Source organism: Triturus cristatus, chromosome 12 (genome assembly GCF_964204655.1).
Source record: "Triturus cristatus chromosome 12, aTriCri1.1, whole genome shotgun sequence".
Taxonomy (NCBI): domain Eukaryota; kingdom Metazoa; phylum Chordata; class Amphibia; order Caudata; family Salamandridae; genus Triturus; species Triturus cristatus.
Genome location: NC_140595.1, coordinates 685465592 through 685478208, shown reverse-complemented (window position 1 = coordinate 685478208; position 12617 = coordinate 685465592). Strand labels below are relative to the sequence as shown.

Genomic DNA, 12617 nt, shown 5'->3' with positions numbered 1-12617 from the left:
GGACATAGTAATCTTTTTAAAAAAAGGCAAGCCACCTAGGGAGACCGGTTCATTTTGACCTATTATAGTGATTTAAAACATTTTTCAAAGCCTATAGCAACAAGGCTAAACTGTATAATGAAGAAAACCATCCACCCCTGTCAACATGGGTTTATTATTGGCCGGAGAACAACGCAGCATGTCCGCCGAGTTATCACACTGTTTGATGCAACAGAGATTTCAGGGGACCCTATGGCCGCTTTGCTAATGGATGCGGAGAAGGCATTCGATAGGGTCTCCTGGGATTTTCTGTGGGAGACTCTGAAATGGTTTGGTTTAGGGGAGGGATTTATCAAAGCAGTTCAGGTGTTGTATAAGACACCTACAGCTCGCTTAAGGTTAAACGGTGGCTATACTGCACCTCTTCTCATTGAGCGTGGAACAAGGCAGGGATGCCCTTGTTCACCCCTGCTATTCGCTATATATATTGATCCCCTAATTCGGCTACTCGAGGTTAATATGAAATTAAGGCTATTGTGCGTCAGGGCTTGGAATCTAAAGTATTGGCTTATGCGGATGATGTTGCTATTATTACGGCAAACCCCTCAGCCACACTTATGGTGGTGGAGGCGGTAGCACAGGATTTCGGCAGATTTTCAGGGTATGCATTAAATAAAACTAAAACTCAAATCATCAAGAATAGGCATGCTATAATGGCTGACCCCCGAGTAACTGAGTCAGCAGTGTATTTAGGTATAATGATTATGCCGGATTTGGGGAATCTGGTCGCTAGGAATATTGAGCCGGTAATTAGGAAGGCGAGATCTGATTTTGATAGAATTAACAACTTACATTTGTCACTAGTGGGCCGCGGTAATGTGGTGAAGATGTTTTTACCCAAAATCCTTTATCTGTTCAGGGCAGTACCGTTGGAATTCGAGAAATACTGGTTTGTTGCATTGGAGAATATAGTGAACCAATTCATGTGGTCACATGGGAAAACTAGGAGGGCTCTTAGGTTTATGTCACTCCCACGGGAACGGGGGGGTGGCTTTGCGGTACCCGATTTTAGAATTTATTATTGGGCAGCAGCTCTCCAGTATATGAGAATATTATTTGGCGCACCCTTCGGAAACTCAGATGAAGATATAGGGCTTCCTGATGTGTATAAATTGTTTCTTGGGTATCATGCAGAGAATTGCTTTGTGAAATTTAGCGAGCCCAGTTACTACAAGAAGACGAAATTTAAGACTGTTGGCCGCCTTTAAAATCTGGGCGGCACTTAAAAACCAGCATTAAAAATGCAATAGGTCTCGCCTTTTATTAAGTTAAAGCCATTTGCTTTGCTATACAATACCATTAGCAAAGCAAATGGCTTTAACTTAGCCAAAGGCGAGACGTGTTGCATTTTCAATGCTTGTTTACATTTCTGCTGGCAACCATGCCTAAAACACGAAGATCATCACTGCTAGTAATCTTGCATATGGTGGCCAGTAATCTTGTCTGATGTGGTTACTACTACATCTGTAAAATTATAAGTAGCTCAGGAGGATTTTCATTGAACACAAGTAGCTCTCACTACAGAAAAGGTTGGAGACCCCTGTCCTAGAGCAACAAGTATAATAAGCTGACAAGGTAGGTTCCTCTAATACACAACAAAATTGTTTCATCCAAAGATGGCCCCCTTTGTTTCAGGGGAGTTTGATACTCAAACAACGGCGAAGGAAGTGGTTTCGAGCACATGAATCTCAGTATAAACCTCCAAGACAGTGGTATAGAAGCCACAGAAAAATACTCAACTGTGTCTAATAAGATATTGAGCAAAGTTATGTCAGCCTCTTATACAGAAATACTAAAAGCCACAGATGCAATTTTTTGTTTTGTCACTATCTTGCGTCCCAAGCCCACTTCTTGATAAACGCTGCCAAAATCAGATGTGTGATAATATATTTTTATTTGCAAGATAAAAAAGGGAGCGTAAGTTATGGGTGTGAGATAGGTGGAAGGTGGGGAGGGTGTGACAGAGAGGAAGAGAGAGCTGTGTGTGTGCGATATGTGGAGTGGGGTGTCTATATGTGAGAGCGCGAGCGGTCTGTGAAGTGTGTGGAGTTGTGTGTGAGGAGGTGTGTGGAGTTTGTGTGTGTGAGTGAGGAGATGAGTGTGAGTGTGTGTGTGTATAAGGTGGTGCGTGGAGGTGTGTGTGTGTGTAAGGTGGTGTGTGGAGGTGTGTGTGAGGAAGGGGGTGAGGAGGGGTGTGTGTGAGGGAGTGTGTGTGTGCATGCGTGTGTGACTAGGTGTGTGTGTGACGAGGTGTGCGTGTGTGACTAGGTGTTTGTGTGTGTCTACTACTGTCTTACAAACCTGGAGGGTCGCCAAGTTCTGGGAGATCCTTTGTTTTCACTTTACACGTTGCTGTCAGGTGAAACACAGCTTTAGCCATTACTTCCAGCTTTGCAAGCTTAATCTTTTAAGAAGGTTACTTTAGGCAAAATGTTTGGGTTCTCGGTACACAGGTTCACTTGATTGTAGAACAAAGTGTGCTAGCCATTTGGACAAATATTTTCCAAAGGAATGAATGGCATCTGCAAAGGGTATCGACAGATTTTGTAATACCAGGTTTATAAAAAATATATGACAACGATCTGTAACTTATCAACAGGTGCAAAACAGCTGAACTAGACGATGAATTGTTTTAAGTTGTACTAAAACCCGCCATGCACCAGCTGTAAAGTTCTACGCTGAAGCCAGAAATGGAGATTGGCAGCTGAACTTCCTGAACTATTCATGTGTGCCTCTACGTTAACTTTTATAACATGCATGGAGTTGTTATTGAGAGAGGGAGACAGACTTGGGAATGCTGAGATCCCGGAGGGGGGGGGGGGGACCAGGAGACCACGGAAGACAGAGTCCAAGCGAGAGGGAAAGATGCGACGGCAAGCAAGAGTAGAGAAAGGGTGATGGGAGGAGACCCGGACACGAACGGGCAGGGAAAGAAGGGAGACATTGACAGCTGTTGAAAGGGAGAGTAGATAGGAAGATTGGGGGGCAAAGGATACGAGAAAGAGGCAGATAACGAGAACAGGGAGACAGACGAGAAGGAAGAGACATGGCGAAGACAAGCATTGAAAATGATGTTGATTAAGTCAGGTGCTACTGCAGCCCTGAAGAGTGTCATGAATCCACTAGAGGGCAGCACATCATAAGTTAAGCGTGAACTCTGGGCCGGAATTTAAACAAAATGGAGTCAGTCTGTCCACATCGGCGTGCGCGTGCACATCTCTGTCCATCGGTACGGATGCATATTCAGCTTTGACTGAATTGATTACAAAAGGCTCTCGCATGGCGAAAGCAGCGATGCGATTTGCAAACTTTATTGGATTTGGAACCAACAGAAGCTTCTCTTTCTTTAAAAACTCCATATAATTTGCAACATCAATGAATACAATTGTTACTGATGAACCATATACAACCGCAAAACACATGGGAGACATCTTTATTAAAATGCATGCAAGTCCCTGTACACTGGGTTTCCAGCACATTACATATGTCAGTAGTTGCAAAACAGATCTAATTATAGCATACTTGCAGAGATGTACCAGAAGGTGACAATTCCACACATTTGATTATTTTCCTCAGACATGTATACCTTTCTATGTAGTTATGTATCTATATATTTATTTATTTACTCCTACTGTAGGGGGAAACTTTGACTCCAATGCAATGCTGTATGTCTCATGCTATACCTCTCTCAATCTCGCAATATATCCTCCAACTCCATTCTGAGACTCATCCCAAACCTCATTGTACTTCTGTGATCTCCCAAATAACCCTTTCTAGACTCTTCCCTCATTGGCACACACCAAACCTTATTTTACTACTATGACCTCCCAAATAACACTTTCTAGACTCTTCCTTCATGTGTCCCTCGTTTGACCAATCCTAAACCTAATTTTGCTATTATGATCTCCCTAATCCCTTTCTATACTCTTCCCTCCAATATCCCATTCAATCAAAGTAACAGACTAACATATCCACTGCTCAAATTAACAACTTTTATTTCCCCATACTAATACACAGCTAATCCTTTGTGGGTTCCGGAGTAGCGTGCTACTTGCTGAAAGGTGCTTCAACACTTCATCAGGAGTAGTAAGCACTGTAAACACAACTACAATTACAATTTGTTGATCACCTCATGGTAATGGCTATTTGGTGTATTGTTCCATCTTCCAGGGTATACTTCTATTGGAATGCATTGGGACTATTTTACAACAGGAATGTACACTCAATCATCACAATGAATGTCACATTCCAATCTTTATGTCCTAAATGCATTTATAGATAAAACAATCCTTTTGCTACATTTTTTGCAGCAGAGGCAAAACCAATAGCATCATCATCAATTCCCTCTGGCCAGTGTTTATCAGATCAACCCCCACTCCCAAGGACTCAATCAAGAGCCTGGGCATCTGGCTGGACAAATCTTTTAACTTTAACCACCAGGCAGCCAAACTTTCAGCAACCTGTGTCGGTATACTTAGGCTCACCCGGAAAATTCTTCCTCTACTACCCTTTAAAGCCAGACAAATCATGATTCAGGGTCTTATTTTAACTCGTCTGGACTTTGGGAATGCCCTTTACCTAGGGGCCCCCCAGGCTACTCTAAATAAGCTCCAGGTCATCCAGAATTGTGCAGTACGAACTCTCCTTCAGATCCCTCGCCGTCTCTCTGTCAAATCTGAATTAAGGAAACTTCACTGGCTCCCAATCAGGGAAAGAATATCATTTAAGAGCCTATGTATTGCTCATCGAGCCTTCTGGAAAACTGGCGCCATTATCAACCACTCCCTGATTTCTCCCCACCTACCCAATAGACAACTCAGATCAGCCTCCTTGTTTCTGGCCACAGTGCCCAAAATCAAGAGAGCCAGATCCGGGGGCCGGTCATTCTCCTATAACTCGGCTAAACTCTGGAACTCTCTTCCCCTACATTTACGTTCAGAGTCCAACCATCTACCCTTCCGAAAGGGGCTAAAAACCCTGCTGTTCAACAAATCTAACTAGGTCCCCTCTCCGTCCCTCCACACTCAACTGTCTATAGGGTGCCTCAGGGTAGCTATCGCGCTTTACAAATGTTCTTTCAATTCAATTCAATAGTGGAGTAATTACTGTGATAAAAAGCATTTGTGCATGTAACACATGTAAACAGCATTTGTGAATGCCTGTGTCTACATGGGTTGCCAAATTAAAGCCAACCCCTTTTGTTTTGCCGATACTTGTTTAAGCGCTAGGAGTTGTAATTTGAGGACTGTATATCCACAACACTCCAGGGAGTCCTGAGGATCAGCCATTCTGCACTGCCGCTCCCTACTAAAGGGTAATTAAAAGTGGAAAAGGCCTGCAGACATTTGTGGGGGGGTGAGCACTTTTCTTCTTCACAATGGCTTTGAAGAGCAAGCCAAAGATGTACATTTTGACCTTGAGATGCTCTGATCATTTCCTACAATGCCCGCAATAAATCTTGATAAATCCTTCAGTGAGAACTTGTGACATCTAGCCAGGAGCAGGCACATCAGCAACAATCTGAGTCTGAATGAACCCCCTATCATGCAAGGTTTCTCAGAACTGCCATTGGAATGAGTCCCTGTCAATTAGTAAGGCTAATTCAAAAGAACTATGACCCTGCCTCTTTCCTGGATACCCCTGCAGAGCCTTCTGCTGACCTCGTTGTCCATGGGCTCCAGTCACTGGTGCAATGTCTTATGCTTACCAGTGAATGGTATAAATCGTAGAGGAGTAAACTTCATAGGGCGTCCAACTAAAAAACGCCTGCAAAAGCACACACCACTAGAGGGCAGCACATCATAAGTTAAGCGTAAACTCTGGACCGGAATTTAAACAAAATGGAGTCGGCCTGTCCACATCGGCGTCGTGTGCACATCTCTGTCCATCGGTACGCGCGCATATTCAGCTTTGGCTGAATCGATTCCAAAAGGCTCTCACATGGCGAAAGCAGCAATGCGCTGCTAACGCCAGGCGAGACCTACAAAGACTGGTCTTGGGAGGATTAATTATTATACCCAGCTCTATAGAAACCCCATGTTTCCTGAAATATTCTCTGACGGGATCATGGCGGATTGGTCAGAGAGGGGGGTTCGGAAGGTTGGGGAATCAATACAAAAGGAGGGCTTCCGACAGTTTGGTGATATTCAGTCGGAGAATGGACTGGATAGATGTAATTGTTTTAAGTTTTTGCAGCTGCAAAGCTTTTTTAGTAAGAAGGTGGGGGTGTTCAATGGGTTCAGTAGAATTAATGTCATAGATACTATTAAGAGACAGCAAGAAGGGTGCTATTAGGTTATTATATGCTGAACTGCTAGTATTAAAACAAGATGATCTAACCAAACATGTGGGAAAATGGATGGAACGGGTGGGTGTCGAACCAGAGAGGTTAATTGGCTCCCTAGAATTAGGTTAAACAGTTATGTCGTTGGCAGGCATTCAAGCACAGCATTAAGACTGCTTTTTCACTTTATTATACCCCGTCGAGAACTGCACAGTGGGGTGGGTCGGTAGGAACTAGCTGTCCGCGGTGCGCTGCACCCGTGGCTGATCTTATACACATGTTCGCAGCTTGCTCACATCTTGAAAGCTTGCTAGACTCTATAACGAAGTTTTTTGACCGGTCATTAGGGCTGAACGTTACATTAACCCCTGCTCTGATTTTTCTTGGAGTTAGCAGCGGTGATGTGCAAGATCCGGCTTATCAATTTCTTTTTTTGGCTATGGGTGTTGTGCGGATAAGCATTGCTTCTGTCTGGCTTGATCCGCTGCCTCCAACTTGTCAGCAATGGTTGTCTCGATTACTTTGAATGTTTATTCTGGAAAAAGCTATATATGAGAGGAAGGGTAAAAAGGTGAGATTGCTGGGGCCGCGTATCTGGGCTCCCTTAGCGAGATGGAAGGAGTCAAAGGCTAAATAAATAAATTTGCCCGGTATGTTTGATTTATGGCAGAGCCCTGCTTAACCTAACATTTGGATGATATGTCGGAATGAATGTATTATTGTTTCTTTTTTAAATTTGATTGTTATATATGTAGGAGGTTTTGAATGCTTATCTCCTTCATGATATTATTTCTTCTTTTTCTTCTTTTATGGATTGCCTAAATGTAACCTTCCTGTTTAAATATGGTATACGAGTTTGTGCTGTTCTCCGAAAAATTAAAATTTGAATAAAAAATATATTTTTTTAAAAACTCACTTAATTGAATTGGATTTTTAATAACTATTAAAAATACTTGTTTAATTATTTTTGTTGCTAGTCCCATTCCAGAGATACAATGATTTTATTGTAATCTGTACTCTGGTTTTCTACATAAGACAGCTGACCCTGCCACAGAGAAAAATAGCTTTTGGGTGATTGTTACTCCAAGGGCATGTTAACACTATATTTGTACATGTCCTACTTTTATATAGGAAGCACCCTGCCTTATGGACTACAAGTCCTACATAGCGATAACTCATTAAAATTTAAAGAGGTTATGATATTTCAAAAGGGTTTATTTTGACAGGTTGATTTGCAGTTTTTATGCTGTCAGTCAGGCTGCACGGGTAGGCTTGAAGCCATGTTTTACACTGCCACTGTAGTGGATGGCACAATAGGAGCTACAGTCCACTAGCGACATTTATTGTACATGCCCTAGGTACATTTCGTACAATAACTACGGAATATTAGGTAAAATAAATATACTATTTGGGAATATGCTAATTTGACCATGTTTAAAGGGGGAGCACAGGCACTTTACCACAGTTTAACAGTGTTTAATTGCACAGAGGTATTATACTAGTAAAAATATAGGATCCAGCAAAAGGCAAAAAGTGTGGGGTGACCAAGCATAAAAGGTAAATTGCCTACAGAGCCCTGCTTTTTCTCACAGCACCACACCACTTCAGCAGTCACAAGGCATCTCACAGACGAGTCTGTGATGACCTCATTGCTTCCTGGATGAGGTCAACTTGGGCAGACGGCCAACACCACCCATCAAAGCCAATGATAAGCACATTTAGTTTTGTGCAGATTAGGCAGAATTCCATGGGCTGTATTTAGCATTCAAGTCCAGTCAAGTCAAAAATTGGCTTTATTCGGTTAAAAAATTTTAAAACCATCAAAGCATACACAGTAAAATTCCTATCACAATTAATCACATTACTGTATCATAACTAACACAACTAAATATATTATAATGTATATTGCTATACAATTGATAAGTACAAAAACACACTAAAAAGTTTGTCACCCAATGGAAAATTAATTGATTTTTATAAAAATTTCAGAAATCATTGCATCCAGTTATCGTTACAATAAAACTTTCTGTTGCACTGCGAACATGAAGAAGCAGAGGGGGGCGATTAGGGTAGCAGCATTTTCTTACGACATCTCACAGCCCCTATAATGTAACTCGCCACCCCGAAACAAATTGCAGAAGACCCAAGCATTTGTTAATAAACCAGAGCTGGTCCGACCTGTTCAAAATTACAACATCTTAGCAGTGGCAGGATAAATTTCTTTCGCTGCAGTACATAGAACTCGCAGAAAAAGATCATATGCAGGACATTTTGGTCAGATTTTTTGTCACATGTGCAAGGCCCTAAAGATCCACTTTTGGCATACCCCCGGGGGAAAGATAGCAACCATGGGAGCATGCTGTGTTTGAACCTTTGCAGAACAAACAAATGGAAAGGCTTATTTATGTATGTTAAGTACGGCTGAATCTCTCTCCCTGTGCTTAACATAACAAAGTTTCTGACCAATGGTTTTGCCAATCCCCCCTCTTCCCTTAGGACCATCAACCTATTTAAGTACTGAGATTTTACTGCCTTAATCGCAGTTTTACTTAAGGCCCTAGGGTTTGTTAACAAATCAAGGCTCCATTGACTCCATTTGAGTTTTAATAGAATGGATCCATGGTATAGCCATTGCCTTGATTTAGCATTCATAAACATTATTGCTGTAACGTTGGTTTTGTGATCTCCACCTGAATCACATGGTTTTTTTCTCTCCCTGTCACCGCTCCTCCCCTATGTCACCCACTATCATGCTTTTTCTCTTCTCAATACATAGGTGCCTTGCGACACAGCTATTCTTCTCTTTTTATATACTCCACCCAAAACCAGTCAATTTAAATCTAGAACCATTCTCTTACTATAGCAGATACTCCCGTTTGGTGTTCTATGTTTGGCGGATTCCAATGCTGAAAGACCAGCCAACCTTTACAAAAACGATCATGGTTGTTTTCATAGACGTTTAGCTGATTGTATGATCCAATCTGCCAATGCAGATGTCTTTATGCACCTGACATTAACAGCAACCAATATATTAAGGTATGTTTTGTTTCTTATAAATTCTGAAAATCAATAAACTCTTTAGAACAAAAAAAAGCATTCATTAACAAAAGAACAAACAAACATGAGACTGCACATAAGCGTAGATAAAGTTGGGTAACCCAAAGGTCAACTAAGAAAATGTACATCTCAGTTGCAGACTCATGTCTGCCCTAACTTTTCCTCCACATCTTCTCCAGTCAAACAATCCTGCCACTACAGCTTATGTATTCAGCCAACAAGCATCAGCTAGGGGATGTGGATGTTGGTTGTGTGAAAGTGTTGCTCAGGAACAAGCAGCCACAAGCAGACAATCTCCTTGTCATGAAAGGGACAAACATTAACTACTACTTTTTTCAGAACCTTCAACTCACTTCTGCTTTTACAGAATGTAACCAGAGGAATCAGTCACCAAGGACGCAATACATCACTCCAAGGTTTATTTTTCACAAGACATTCTAATTTAGTAGTTTACGTCAATTGGTGTCATCGATGGGAATCAAAACTGCAACTATCAGAAGGCAGTTATGAAATACATACACATCCAAGACTGGTCTCCTTTGTGGCATGTAATAGGCTAGTAAAAGTACAATCTTGCAGCAACTAAGATCTCAGGGAGTAGACAACTGGTACCCCTTAGGAACCCATAGAATAGTCCTCTCTAAAGTGTGATACTAATCCCCGAGTGTATGGGAGGGACAGATGCCCACAAAGAACTTGGATTAGCGTCAAGCCACTGCTCTGGGGTCTGTTGAACTCTGAAGCAACAGGGAACTCTTTTTAACAAATATTACTTGCTATTCTGGATCGTCAGGAATAAGATACTGCTTCAAGCCCACAAAAAGACTAGAACTTTCTTTTTTATACTTTGACTCTCAGGGAAAGCAATGGCCTGCAGGCAAGGCGAACTCTTGACAATGGCACATGGCAGGATTGTGTCATATGATATTCCAAACCGAAAAGTGAATCTGGACTAATCAGCCAATTTTATTTTTGTTCACCTGTGGAAATAAACTGGAACTTCAAAAATATCTGCAGGCAAACTAGAAAAAGAAGCAATGTTCATGGCTGAACCAGAGCAGATCCTTTGTTTGGGCTGCCTGTACATAGCTCTATGCATTATAGCACAGTTCTTAAAGAAAGCGTTTTATGATCGGAGCTGCCGACTTTAGAACCAGGTTCGAGTCTCGGTGTCTGCTCAACATCCTGTAATCCTGGGTAAATAACTTACTCTCCCGGTGTTTTAAAACAATTAAACGTGACCTTGTGTAATGTAACTGGTGCTCCTGTAAAACACTATTATAAAACAGCCAATACTTGCATTAAAAAATAAATCTCTATTTGGTCCCAACAGCAAGACCTATTGGCTTTGTCAATACTTGTTTTTATAGATTGGTGTCTGACTTCTTTTGAGTGGTGTCAATTACTTATTGTCCATGTTGGTACTCTGAAATGCTCAACACATATTCCAGTAGGAAAGCCTGACTGCTCCGGGCCACACTACCAGGACTGAGCTAGGGATTTTTTAGTATGAATCCAAAGGGACCTAGTTGTAGTATTGTGAGATTATTACACAGTGAAGTCTAACCAGCCTCACTGTATAATAACACACTTACCTACAAACTGCAGTGGCAGACAAGGAGCCAGATTTTACCTTGTCCCACTCAGGGTGGCCCACTAAGTGCTGCAGTCCCTGGGGGACACAATAAATTACAGGCCCTGTGTAACCCTGGTATTATATACTAGGGACTTATAAGTAAGTTAGGCTATGCTAATTGAGGACAAGCCAATAAAACACACAATCTTCTGGGTCAGAGCACATGCACTGAGTCCTGTTTAGCTGGGCTTAGCGCATTTCAGATCCATTACACCAGAGCATAGTAGTCAAAACTGGGGGCAAAAAAAGTCGGGATAAATGTGCAACAAGCCTTTTTCAGTATGAAGATCTCAAATTACACTTCTCTCTGCTCGTTATCCACATAGCTGCCAGGAAGAGAGCAAAGACAGTCTCAAACTGGCTCTAGCAGACTGATAGGATGGAGATTGGTATGCCTGTCTTTATCCCACCGATGGGATAAAGATGGGCCTGGTCTCAAAGTGTCCTTCTTACCTTGATAGTTTCCGTTGAAGGTGTGATGTCAGCAAGGAGGTGAGCCAACAGTACATCAGAATGGTGCGTCGATCCTTGCAGAACTCCACTTGATGCACCGCAAACCTTTATCCACAACTCCAGAACACAGTATGCCTTTGCTCTGACAGCACTAGGAAAAAGCAGTTGGGAATAAAAAAAAAATGAAACCACTGGACATTCACAAAGGTTGGTAGGAAAAGACTACTTATAAAAATTATAAAGCAAATGCCTGCTTTCTGGATAAATCAGTTGACAGCATAAAGGAAAACATCTTAAAAAAGCTGCCATGGGTGTGGGCTTTGGAAAAAAATTAATCTATGCAGACAATTCACTTGTTTAAATGTGAACCAACAGAAGCAGAGTGAGAAGTTCTGGTACAGGAATCATATCTCCTACTGCGATTTTGTAACATTATCCGAAGGTCCATTACATGAGACTTTAGCAATTTTCTTTCAGCATTTTACATACAAATATTCCTGTGAAGATCTACTTCTGACACAGTACTACAAACAAAAAGACAGAATGGTTCTAGGTCTAATTAATATCATGTTGATTTGTTTTCTTTAGCAACATACATTACCAAAGAATCTCCTGATAAAAGCAGTAATGTAATTCACCATTACGCAAATGCCTGCTTAGCTGGTGCCCATTTTTGCTTTCCTTTTTGTTCTTACTTTTCAAATTTATCTAAAGTATTCTTCGGTTGGAGACCACACCCTCCCCCTTACACATTTTGACTATCGTTTGGAATGCGTATTTCTGTCTGAGTTGTCACCCTTACTAGTGGGCTGACTGTTGAATGTGAGGCAAAAATATTATTGAAAAACACCCATTTTTTCCTTGAGAACTGTTGACTACAATACACCACTGTGTGATCCACTTTCAGGGTGGGGGGTTGGGTGTTTAGCTGGAGACAGATGACACACCTGATAACGTCTTTATTTTTGTAAACTGATAAGCGTCCAAGCTGAAAAACTTTCCCAACCTTTTGAAATTATTTTGCAGTATGTGGGTGCTCTTACAACAAATAAAAAGTGAAAAGATTGTGTCAATGATTTGGGTAGAGCACTCCAGGAATTGGATTAGAATTATTGGTCTTGTTGGGTTGTCCGGCATAAGCAAGACATT

At 41.6% G+C, this 12617-nt stretch overlaps 1 protein-coding gene across 1 annotated transcript in view; it reads right to left on the bottom strand.

Moving 5' to 3' along the window:
• The window catches only part of PELP1 (proline, glutamate and leucine rich protein 1), a 400761-nt gene that overhangs the window by 166712 nt on the left and 221432 nt on the right, over positions 1–12617 (bottom strand). Inside the window, exon 12 of the mRNA XM_085639349.1 lies at positions 11469–11619. Coding sequence (XP_085495475.1) covers positions 11469–11619 — 151 coding nt within the window. The remainder of the gene's footprint in view (positions 1–11468; positions 11620–12617) is intronic.